This window comes from Sinocyclocheilus rhinocerous, unplaced genomic scaffold (genome assembly GCF_001515625.1).
Source record: "Sinocyclocheilus rhinocerous isolate Xijiao unplaced genomic scaffold, SAMN03320098_v1.1 scaffold2710, whole genome shotgun sequence".
Lineage (NCBI taxonomy): Eukaryota > Metazoa > Chordata > Actinopteri > Cypriniformes > Cyprinidae > Sinocyclocheilus > Sinocyclocheilus rhinocerous.
Genome location: NW_015659389.1, coordinates 10,247 through 23,182, shown reverse-complemented (window position 1 = coordinate 23,182; position 12,936 = coordinate 10,247). Strand labels below are relative to the sequence as shown.

General features: G+C 39.9%; 1 protein-coding gene and 1 long non-coding RNA gene across 2 annotated transcripts in view; both read left to right on the top strand.

Annotated features, from left to right (window-relative positions):
- The window catches only part of LOC107723712 (uncharacterized), a 15,496-nt gene extending 9,372 nt beyond the window's left edge, over window positions 1-6,124 (top strand). The window contains exon 3 of the long non-coding RNA XR_001637948.1: window positions 6,114-6,124. This is a non-coding gene — a long non-coding RNA (uncharacterized LOC107723712). The remainder of the gene's footprint in view (window positions 1-6,113) is intronic.
- Window positions 6,125-9,641: 3,517 nt separating this feature from the next.
- LOC107723711 (epithelial cell adhesion molecule-like) lies at window positions 9,642-11,877 on the top strand (the record flags this gene model as incomplete). The annotated part of the gene is made up of 8 exons (XM_016532423.1): window positions 9,642-9,696; window positions 9,936-10,049; window positions 10,313-10,571; window positions 10,717-10,782; window positions 10,875-10,938; window positions 11,013-11,111; window positions 11,196-11,393; window positions 11,635-11,877. Coding segments are annotated over exons 1-8 (1,098 nt in total), but the record flags the coding sequence as incomplete, so codon positions are not given.
- Window positions 11,878-12,936: the final 1,059 nt, after the last annotated feature.

The following is a 12,936-nucleotide window of genomic DNA, read 5'->3' as shown; positions in this document are numbered from 1 at the left end:
CTCTGAACTTGGTCAATACTAATCTTATATACAGGCACTGGACTAAAAATACATTCAGCAGTCATCGCTCCCAAAATGAATTCAATGGGTCATCTTGTTAATGCCATAAATTAATTACAACAATAAAAGAAAACTTCCTAGATTTACTACTAATCACAGAACCGGCTTTACTGACTAGATGTGTATGACAATCACATGCGATTTATCATGCAACCCTCATTTTTTTGTTTGTTTGTTGATCACAAAGTACAAAGTAGATGAGGAAAACTACGATGCCAGCGCCGCCATTACTGTCTACAATGCGTGGAATGGTGCGCTGTGATTGGTTTAGCGGATGTATCGCATTCTGCAGAGAAGGGAGACTGGCGTTTGTCGCGGTTTGGAAAGAAAGGGAGAAAACATGACAGAATAACATGGCGGATATTGCATTTTGCGTAAAATTCAAAAATTACTTTTCAATACCGACCAGATACAATACTGATTTTGGCGGACACTCAATATTTTTTAAAATGGCATTTATCGCGTTTTGGAACCAAACTCTTCATTTATAACTATACAGAAATCTCTCTTATTTAGTACATTACTATAATATTAGAGATTATAACTAACAACCGAGATGAACTATTATATTCAAATGCTATTTCTTTTCAGATATAATAATCACACTCAAAACTGAAATGTTTGCATAATACTCTAATACATAAGGTAGTTAAAAAAAAAAAAACTTTACGATTTATTTGAACATACCTATATAATTAACAGTGCATAAGTGTCATGGTTATGTTATGTTTTGGTTCTGTTTCTGCCTCCACATTTCCCTGAGTCCCCTTGTCTATTAGTTTCCATGGTTTTTGATTAATTTACTCGTTAGTCATCATTAGTTTACTCCCTTTACCTGTTTTCCCCTCGTCAGCTGCCCTACTTAAAGTCTTCCCTCTGTTCTGTAGTTTGTCTGTGATTGTTTGATGTTTCATGTTGGATGTTACGACTACCCTGAGCTGCTTACTTGATTGAGTTTTTGTGGAATATAATATTAAAGACTTTCGTTGTGGATTATCCTCGTCTTCTTCGCCTTCCTTTTGAGAGACTGTAACAATAAGCTCCCTCTATCGTTTTTATAGATGACTAAACAACTGTGAACATAACTTTCCTGAGGTAAACACTAAGTGACATATTGATCACAAGTAGTTTTACTGGCATCTTTATGCAGTTAAACACTTACTGAGTGATAACATGAGAGGTGATACACATTCAGTAAGTTGTACTTTCAACATACTTTATGATGTTCATTCATGTATATTTCATGTTATAACTATTGTAGTGTAAGAGACTCATGCTCCACGCTACTGCTTAAACTGAAGCTGCCACAGCAATCTGTCACGCCACATTTAAGAGCATCAAAACAGCATTTATTGTTTGAATTTTGTGATAAAATGGACATTATTTTAGAGCTGAGACTTTGTCTCTTATCAGAAGTAACAAAGCAAAAAGCTCATTGCGATTATTGCATGCGAGGCACACTACAAATAATGTTAAGTTAAAGGAAAAACGCAACCTGGCAACCCTGGCTTGAACTACGGGCGATTTTTATTGTCTCGGTTACTAACGTAACCTCGTTTGCCTGAGATAATGAACGAGGGAATGAGCATTACATCAGTTAGCCGATGCTTTGGGGAAAATCCTTTAATCAGAAAATACTGAAGCCTGATTAAATCACGTCTGTGCATTGCACAGACAAATGGCATTTCAGCCCATCAAAATAGGCGAAGCCATCTGTGTATATAATTTGGCGCTTAATGCTATTTCATCAGATTCTTTTGACTGAGGAGCGGCAAGTTTTAGGTGCAAGTGCGGTAGTGCTGCCCAACTGACTGCCCAGCCACAAAAGCGTGATTCGCTATGATGGCCACAACATATACCTTGAGCGTGAAAGGGGTGCACCCCTTATCCAGTAGCTCCTGCAGGAAGGGGTCCTTATTCTGGACTTTGCGCGAGTCAGAGAAGACAAACCACTTAAGGGTATGGAGACATTTATTAGACAGAGCTCTGGCCTATGAGATGTGTTCAATATCCTTGAGGGACGGCGCACAGTCTCCCATTGAGGGGCCAAAGATGCAGGCTCCACTTGGGTTGGGGGTGCCAGATTGTTCTCCTTGCCTTGGAAAGCAAACCCTTCTCAGAGGAATCAGCCAGGAAGCTGCTGACAGCAGCTGTACCATCTCGGGGAACCATGACTGGTTCTGCCAGAGAGGGGGCCATCAGAGGACAGAGCATCTGTCCTCCCTGACTCGTCTGTTGACTTGAGGGAGCAGAGCAGCCGGGGAAAGGCAGGTGCAAGCTGGACAACTTGTGGGCTATTGAATGTTTTTCTTTTGAAAAAAAAAATATATATATTAGACAGTGAGAGGTGTCTTCTGAGGCAAAGAGGTTGACTTCTGCTCTCTCAAAGATGTCCCAAATCATTTGAACTCTCTGCGGACGGAGTCTCCATTCCGCTGGAGACTGTGGAACTGTGGTACAACATGTCAGCTCCCTGGTTCAATCCATTTTTGGAATGAGGAAGTAATGGCTGTAAGACCTTGACTTGCTGTGAGTTGGTGGAACCATTTCCATGGCACCCTTTGACAGCAGACATTCTACTTCAGAGAATGAGAGAATTAGAGCATTGCTGCCCCTGACTGAAGTTTGGACCACGCCCTTGACGCAGGGAGGTCTGCGAGTGAATTGGAGCAAGTAACCTCATATTATTGTCTGCGGGACCCAGCTCGACACAACCAGAATGGCTTCCCAAGCCTGACTCCAGGTGGCAAGGGGCCGGAGCTTTTTGAGTGGCAGATCGGCACACTGATGCTTAAGCTGCTGCGAAAAGGAGAAGTTCTCTCTATGTGAAGGTGTTCATTTTTTATTATTTTGTCCACTATGATAGTGGTGGGTTACCTGGGTGTGTGCACATTTAGTCAGGCTGACCCAGTGTTTTTGGAGCTTTTTGTACCTTTTTTGCTCTTTTTGTGAAGGCGGTGGAGGCTGAGGAGTGGACGTAGGCCGAATAGCGGGCGTGCCATGATTTAGTGATTTCTTCATGAATCACGGGGAAGAACAGCGCAGGTCTCTGGCAGTGGGCCCTCCACTCGTTGAGGCGGCCACATATGGGCTTCTCTGGGGCTGAAAACTCCCAAATGGGCTCCTCGATGGCCTTAGTGAGGACACAGATGAGTTTGCTGTCCAATCCGGTCCTGACATCACCTGATTCCTTAAGCGGCAGGGGGGCAGAGTCTTCTCTGCATCAGAGGCCACCAATGACATGACCCGCTTGCTCAGCCCTCTGACTCCACTGTTTCTTTCTCCAAGGCTCCTGGGAGGAAAAGAACGGGAGACTGCAAGGGGCGGGATTGCTCTCTTTGAAGAAAGTGATCTATGAGCTTGCTCGTCAGAGGCATGCAGACATGACATTTTGTAGCAAACGCAACAGAAAATATTAGCTTTTATAGAGAAATTTGATCTATTATGATTGCCGGATAGCCGCAGGAGAGAAGAGTCATTCTAAGCTGTATGCTGAAGCATCTAGTCTGCTACAAGGGCTCTTCAACGACAAGTAAGAAGTTTCTTTCTTCATCTTCATTCAAAGTTCAGCAAGAAGATGATCTTCGCGCTGAAGAAGAAAGATTCTGATGAAATGGCATTCAGCGCCTACTTATATAGGCAGATTGGTTATGCCCATTTTGGCAGGCTGAAATGCCATTTGTCTGTGCAATGCACAGACTTGATTCAATCAGGCTTCTATATTTTTGGATGAAGGGAGTTTCCCCAAAGTGTTAGCTAGTTGACGCAATGCGAGTGAACCGTATTGATAAGGGAACCATCTTTTTCCTATGCCCCATAACGCTTTGCATGAATTATGGGAGTAAATTCCATTACACTGTAAACAATAAGCGAAAGGTTCGCTCTGTGAACACAATAATTAACTGTTTAAAAAACTGGGTATTATGAGGTGGCATTATTCTATATTCACCCTTCAACCATTGATTATTAAAAGGAAATTTTAAAGGGCAAATGCATTAACAAATTCCTATCTACATACCATGAATAACCCCAAAATCTAAATTATTTTCAAAATAATATCATGTACGTCTTAAAAATCACTATAGTAATATGTCTATATTATGTAACATGCGCTGCCTTAATCAAAATGTTCATTAATATTAACGAGTGATAATATTTCAAAGTGATTTCCATAATTTTAACAGATTACGAATATTGTATTTTCCTGCTTTAGAAACAGTCCAATAAACACGACTGATGGGAATTAGAGGTGAAAAGAGGAGACAAATTTTAAAGCTTCCATTTGAAAACAACCCTAGAAAGAAATGTGAAGATTTGGGGAGAAAAACAAGAGTTATACCATGTCACATTAAAATACCAAACGTTCCGTTATTATTATTACATCTGAAAATATAACATGAAGGGAAAATTACAGCTCATTGTCATGCTCACTCTGGGAAGGAACGAGGAGACAAGGCGTAAACGAACACAATAGTCTTTTAATCCAACATCCAAGGGAATACACGGAGCAGACAGGAGCACAGGTAACACCAGGGTTGATGTACAATCTCGGACAAAGACAGACAGCACAGACTCGAACTTAAATGCAAGGGATAATTAACAAACACAGGTGCAATGACTGACTAATTAACTTAAACGAGGACAGGAAAAAGACCATATAAAGGAACACCAGGAACAAAGACAGGGGCAAAACACAAATAAACAGGTCCATAATCCTGACATATCGCCCCCCCTCCCGGAAGGTGCGTCCTCGCACCGTAGAACAACAGAAGGGGGGGCATGGATGGGAACTAAGCAGGAGGTTCCGGAGGAGGACGGACACCCGGGAGGGGGCCGGCAGACAGAGTCCAGGGAGGGGCCAGGGAGGAGACAGGAGGGGCTTGGAGCAGGAGGAGTCCAGCTGGACCCAGGCCACAGCCATAATGTCGGCCCACGGTGGAGCCGACGGAGAGCCGATGAGCCAGGGCGACGGGAAGGATCCGGAGGCCCTAGGCAGAGCCGATGGCGCCGGTGATCGACGCGAAGGCGTGAATCCAGGAGGCCGCGGTGGAGCCGGAGCGACAGAGGACTGAGGCGGAGCCGAGGGGATGAAGAAGCCTGACGGAGCCGGAGGGATGGAGGGACGAGGCGAAGCCAGAGGAGTGGAGTCCCGGGGCGCAGGATGGTCGACGCCAGACCAAGGCAGAGCCGGAGGGACGAAATCCTCAGCACTGTCGCTTTGTGCGGCGATGGCTCTCTGTCAGCGGTGGGCTCGGGCATGTGCTCCGCGCATCGGGGAGATGGTGGGCTGGGCTCTGGGTCGGGAGTGGTACTGGCGAGATACTCTTGGGAACAGGCGAGGTACGGAGATCCATTTCTCGCCAGTGTCCACTCCACAAAGGCAGTGAATTCCACTCGAGGGCCATCTTCGGGCGACGGCGCTCTGCACGCGGGGTTGAGGCTTGCATCATAGAACACGCAGACCGCGTCGTCCGGGTAGATGGTAAGATGGGCAATAGCCAGAAACAGTCTGGTATGACCCTCGAACAATTTTTCCCCTTGCTCCAGCAGGAGGAGGATGTATTCAGGGCGAAGGAGGGGATCCATTGGGGCACACAATGGAAACAAAAACACTGAGAGAAAAATGAGAAACAAAACGGGAAATATGCAATTTAAACTGTTGTGGTCCGAGATTCTGTCACGCTCACTCTGGGAAGGAATGAGGAACGAGGAGACAAGGCGTGAACTAACACAATAGTCTTTTAATTCAACAGCCAAGGGAATACACGGCGCAGACAGGAGCACAGGTAACACCAGGGTTGACGTACAATCTCGGACAAAGACAGATAGCACAGACTCAAACTTAAATGCAAGGGATAATTAACAAACACAGGTGAACTGAATGACTAATTAAACTAAACGAGGACAGGAAAAACACCATATAAAGGAACACCAGGAACAAAGACAGGGGCAAAACACAACTAAACAGGTCCATAATCCTGACACTCATTCAGTCAAACTGACGGATAAGGATTATTTATAGTGCAACCTTATCATTTGAGGTGGATATTGAGACATTTTCAGTTTGACACTTTTTTTTGTCCCCTTTTGATTGATAGGATATAATCAACCCTGATCATCGGCTGTTTTTAAACAATCTGATAGTAGATAATTGCATTTATTGGCCGATACGGATTATTGGCTGATACGTTGGTGCAAGAGAGTAGCCCAATAATAGGTGTGTGACTTTCCTTCTTTTTTGTCCTTCCTGGTATAAAGCATAAGGCACCATCTCACCTGGGACACCCTAGACAAGCAGAATCGGGAACACCTACATATTCCTAGGTTACGTTTCACTTTTCTCGTAAATGTGCTACTCCCTTTGGGCTTCAACTTTCCACTGGGTGTAAAATTAAAACTGAAACAATATAGTGTTCATTCATAACTGTTCACAATTCATTCATAAGTGTTTTTGATGAGAGCACTTCATCTCACACAAGGCTTAAATCCTTTTGTTTTGTGACATGATTCTTCTTTTACAGGGCTATTAAATATCAGTGACAAAAACAACTGACAGAATGGCACTGCGTTATATCGCATTGCCTATACGTTAATGATATTACACAATGTACTGAAAAAAATATGAAAAGAATAATTCACCACAATGATGTCCTGACAAAATGGCATCATCAATGAAGCTTGTTTTAGCTAATCAAGCAAAATGTGACTCATTTGGGCAGATTTTATTGAACATTTGAAATATGCTACTGACGTAAGCTTATAGTCAATAGTTTTGGAGATTTCTCAATCCGAGTTTGGGAACTGTACTCAATTCGCATACCTGTGGAGCACGGTAGACTTCCAGAAGTGTTCCTTTGACCAGCAGATGTCCTCCGTGTGCGGGGTTTCAGTTCACTCCAACAGTGAGTCATTTTAAGATTGGTTCAATTGATTCGAAGCTTCAGAAAGCATATTTCTCATATTACTAAATAAAAACAACAACCAAGCAGCTCACCACAACAGCATTGTAAAACACCACCAACTCTTTCTAAAACGGTATTTCACTGTATATCCTTTAAAAGATGTATGACATTTTCATGTTTTGTTCAACAACATAATTACACAGTCATTCCTCAAACATTAATTTTGAAGCTGCTGTAGCCTATGTTTAGGATGTAGACTAAAAAATTATAAATATTTCATATTGTTTAATTACTATGAGCACAATAAATAATACAAATTGAAATACTGTTTTGATCGTTTAGATGACATTTAGATGACGTCACAGTGGTTCAAGTATTTTAGCAGGTCAAGTTATTCAGCTGTTTTTACTCATTTTTTCCAACACAAATCATTCAACCACATAAATAAATAAAACTTTAACTTATTTTACGCTCATTAATGCTTAAATTTTTTTCCATAACCTTCATAAACAATTTTTTTAGTAATAAAAATGTCCCCTATTGCCATTTGCTCTAAGCTACAAGTTTGCTTTACAAAACAGAAAACAGCGATGTGTGGCCATGTGGCACAACCACAGCACCGGAAGTAGAGCTACTGGAGAAGTAGTCTATGCCATGTGACCAAAAGTCTGCTAGAGTCAAGCTTTAAAAGAGTGGAAAAAAATGTCTCAGTATCACAAATACAGAACACTTGGCAGTTTTTCTGGTGGGATATGTTGAACTAGGTAGATTTAGACTTTCTAATTTAATTTCTCACACAAAATGAAATGGCAAAGTATTTCACATACTTAACTTAATAATAACTTTACTAAACTAGTGACATGTCAGTACCACAGATGAACTCTTTCTCTAAATTTTTGTGGTCAGAATGACTAAATAGGAAGTTGCTGCCAACAAATGAGAATGTATTCATTTAAATTAAAGAGAGAGAGAGAGTTTAAAAGAGAGTTGGGCGACAAGAGTGACCTAACAAGTTATTTTAGAGCATAGAATTAGATTCCATCTTATTTCCAGATTGTGTGAATTCTGAGTGAGTATATTGTCTTTTAATTGAGTTTTGGTTGTTGAGCCTACAATTCTTCAGATAAAGAAAAATGTTCAAACTATGATCGGATGGTTTTATCTACACTCTTAAAAATAAAGGTGCTTCACGATGACATAGAAGAACCTTTTTGTCTAAATAGTTATATAAAGAACCTTTAACATCTGAAGAACCTTTCTGTTTCACAAAAGATTTTTTGTGGCGAAAGAAGGTTCTTCAGATGATAAAAGGGTAAGAAAGAGATGGTTCTTTAAAGAACCTTTGACTGAATGGTTCTTTGTGGAACCAAAAATGGTTATTCTATGGCATCGCTTGAAGAACCTTTTGAAGCACCTTTATTTTTAAGAGTGTAGTGCTCTTTCAATGACCCATTTACAAATATTAACCAGTTGACTTAAGAAACTCCTACATATTCAATGTAAATTAGCCTATGTGTATAGTAATAATAAAAGTTTTTATCCAGCTATTTTATCTAGACATTTTATCTAGCCATATTAGCTATTTGTCTAGGAAATAACAGTGAGGAAAAAAAAAACTTCAACTAAAGGTGACTAGAAATAATTTAGATATACATTAATACTGTAACACACATAAATGTAACGTTTAATAAAATTTGATAAACCCAAGTGATTATAGAGCTTTTGAATAGATTCAGCTTTGTTCTGTAACACAAACTTCACTTTATCTATATGTGAGATGGTTATATTCTGGTGACTATAGTTTTTTTTTAGGTGTAGAGAAATAACAAGGTTAAATTGGGGAAATATCAGAATTGCTGACAACTAACAATAGAACATATGACCAGCAAAGTCTGCTGATTCTGTAGCAACTCTGAACAAGTCACACTTTAGAACTGCAATCCTGGACATTTGAAAATGTGACACAGGGTGTAGCCAGAAAATATCAGACACAGTATCACTGCAGGACAACATATAAGAGCATCATCCAGTGGACATATGGAAAAATAAAAAAGAGAAACAACAATAAAATGCATTCAATTGTCAGTTATCACGTATTTTCATTCAAACACATAAGCAAAGAAGACAGACACCTGTTGTCCCTGCTAAAAAAAACAATAGAACCATCACAGAAAATTCTAATGGTTTCAATTCTCAATTTTATCATTAAAACCATTTTTAAAAATGATTTTCTGTAGTGTATTTTATTGGTTTTATTGGTATTGGTTTTAACAGGACACCAATAGATGGTGACCAATTACCAGTAGAATCCCACAGGGTCCATTAGAGTTTCCATTAAAACCAATACAAGTCCCATTATAACCAGTAAAAACATTAAAAATTTTGTGATGGTGTCTATTGTGTTTTTCAGCAGGGTGCGTTTAAATTAGTCATTTGGCAGGGGAGAGAGGATATCTGCGGGATCTCTTCATTGTTAAGCTCAAGAGTCCACAAAAAGTGGAATAACTCTTTTTGGTTGGATTTCTAGTTTTTCTTAAAGCTTCGGTAATAAGATTTCAGCATTTTAGTGTTTAAAGACTAGTTGAATTGCACAGAGATTCTGGAGATTAACACATCAGTTCCTCTAACGGAGTGATTTATAACGCAGGAACTGTTTTTGTTTTTCAGTTCTTATCCACGATGAAGGTTTTGATCGCCTTGTTTGTTGTTGTCTTAGTGGATGTCACCTCACAATGTAAGTAACAACTATTTTAACTATAATTAAAAGATAAGCTGTTTAAACGTAGCTTACAAAGCGAACTATATCTGGTTAAATTGTGACAAACTGTTTAATCCTAGTTGTTATTAACTTGGTAGTTGGGAGGCAAACAAAACAATGAGATCCAGGGTCATTTCAACTTTTAACCTATCTACCAAATAAAGTTTTAGTGTATTTAATAAATGTATCCACAAAATCTCTCTCTCTCTCTCTCTTTAATCCAACAGGTTCTTGTAACACTATGAAATGGGCCAGATGTGACGGAGACCCATGCCAGTGCACTCTTCAGTTTTCTAAGCCATACAAGCAACCAATTGATTGTACAAAATGTAAGTTTTCTTTTATATTTGTTCTTAAAGTTGTTAATTTGGTAACTATTGTTTTACTGGTATTTTTTGGCATCCTTTACTAAAATGTTAGTGAAATTGGTTTTAAAAGATTAAACCAGTCTCCCAGTGTGATTTAGAGGAATTTTGGTAACCACCTAAACTAACTGAGCTTCAGCTTCCATAGTTCGTACCAACAAACCAGGCAGGGTGTTTTGTTCCTCTCGTCAAGTGTAGTAAGTGTCTTCAATTCTCCCTACCCACAGTGATTCCCAAGTGTTTCCTCATGAAAGCAGAGATGTATCGCGCCAGGTACAACCTGATCACAAGATCCATTGGTGGGAAACCTGTAGAAACTGCCTTTGTGGACAATGATGGCATCTATGACCCAGAGTGTGAGAATGAGGGAAAGTTCAAGGCAATCCAGTGTAATGGCACTGATGTGTGCTGGTGCGTCAACAGTGCTGGTGTGCGCAGAAGTGACAAGGGAGACAAGAACATCAAGTGTGAGCCCGTGGAGACCTAGTGAGTGTGTTTGTATTAGCAGAGCTGTTAACAGGATGTTTTTCTGACCGACACACCTAGTTTGAAGTGTGGTTGGAATAGTAATGCTGTTTGTGGAAAGAAGCAAGACTAGTAAATTCTGACAATGCCATGTTTTCTTCTCTAGTTGGGTTCACCTGGAACTGAAGCATAAAGATGTGGCTGTTCCTCTTGATGCTACCAAACTGAAGATGTATGTTGCAATTGATTTCTAGGGTCTTGCTGGACCATGTGAAATATGAAGTTTTGCTTATGTTTTGTTTTACTGATGTTACTCTTTTACAGTGGGATTGAGAATGCTTTGCTGGAACGTTACAAGTTGGATAAGAAATTTGTGTCTGAGGTTAAGGTAAGAATTTACCGTTGTTATCTAACCCTTCAACTTGGTACAGAACCTAACACGACCCACCTCCTCTTTTCCAGTATGACAAAGATGGCCGTCTCATTGTTGTGGATGTCAAAAAGCCTGAGAAAGAACGCATTACAGACCTGTCCCTCATGACTTACTACATGGAGAAGGACGTGAGTCTCGTTTCAGTTTCTTATCTTCATACCTGGTGTTATGTTGTAACTTAATATGTAACTAAATTAATTTGTCTTTCGTAGATCAAATTTAAGCCCCTCTTTCAAGACTATAAACCATTTGAAGTCAGTGTTGAGGGATCAAAGGTGTCCATGGAGAACATCCTGGTGTACTATGTAGATGAAGTGGCGCCCACCTTCACCATGCAGAGGCCGACTGGTGGTATCATTGCTGTCATTGTGGTGGTCAGCTTGATTGTGATTGCAGGACTTCTGGTTTTGGTAAGTACCATATACTTTTCAAGTTTCATTTAAGTCAAGTCAAGTAACCTTTATTTGTAAAGTGCTTTATACAATACTGGTTGTGTCAAAGCAGCTTTACAGTGTCAAACAGGAAAATAGTTTGTCAATAATGCAAGAAGACAATCAAATTTTTCCAGCTAAAGTCAGTTCATTGATGATTCAGTGATGATTTAACTTGATGGGTGCTTGTAGTCTTAACTGTTTTTGCTCTTCTATTTAGTTCTTCCTCGCATGGCGACAGAAGGCCCAGTACAGTAAAGCACAGGTTTGTTCTTATTTATTTCAGTATGGTCCAAACTGTGTGGGTACTTCCCCAATAGAAAGCAAGCTTTTGTATTCTAACACGTTTCCTTTTGTTCTTGCAGCCCAGAGAGATGGAGACCATGTCTTAAAGCTATTAATAACGTCTCATGTACTTGAGCCTGACACTGGGATGTGCCCTATGCTGAAGCTTAAACCTGCTGTACATTTGCTTGTGACATAAAATGTGCAACACATTATGTTTTACTACCAAATTATATGTAATATCTAATTATTTTAATATTTAACTTGCACTGGAAAGGTTTCCGCAACATTTTGCAAGATCTCTGCAAAAAGTCTCACAATTTAATTCCAGAACATGATGCATAATGAACATAACTGATTTCGGACATACTTCTGAGGCAGCATAACGGTTTAATGATATAAAACAAAATAGAGTGAGCTTTGTTGATAACTGAGTGAATATTTAATTACTATAATAGTAATTTCTTGCTAGAAATAACATTGAAAGTGGAAGATGTTGGTCAAAAACATACATTTACACAAACTGACCACCATCCACAAATTTCAGATGCCATATTTATTTTTTAGCTCAGAATGGAACACACAGGATTGTGGGATATCAAAGGCAGCGAAGGATACATCTACACTGCCTTCAAAAATCAATCAGATGAAGGCATCTCAGGTGACAGGAGTTAAATTTTTATTACTTTTTTTAAATTCAAGAAAACAGTTCATGTCTTAAAGGGGTCATATGATGCGATTTCAAGTTTTCCTTTTAAAGCATGTCAACAGATTCTGTTACACCAAATACACAAAATAATGATCTTTAAAATAGCATCATATGACCCCTTTAAAAAACTTTTATAAATACATTATTAAACTAAAACAGTGGCCTGAATCTGCAGTTAAAGTCGGCATGAAACGGAAGTTGCGATTGTCTTTTCTTCTCTACTGTGACGTATATCCGAGTGAAACGGCATCTGAAATGAGAGGGCGGGAATTGATTTCGTCCTTCGGGAATTGATTGGATCGTTGGAAGTTGGAAGTTGGGGCGTTGCTAACAAAATGGAGGCAGGTCTGAAAGCCAGTTTGCAGTTAGTTGTGGGGGATTTCTCTCCACTGGATTCACAGCCGACACCCAAGCATGAATAAATGTTTTATTTATTAAGGATGACGACGACGATCAACGGCACAAAACATGCCTAAACAGCGCGCGGCGTCATCCATCAGGTTAAGTCATATTCATGAAAAAAATTAG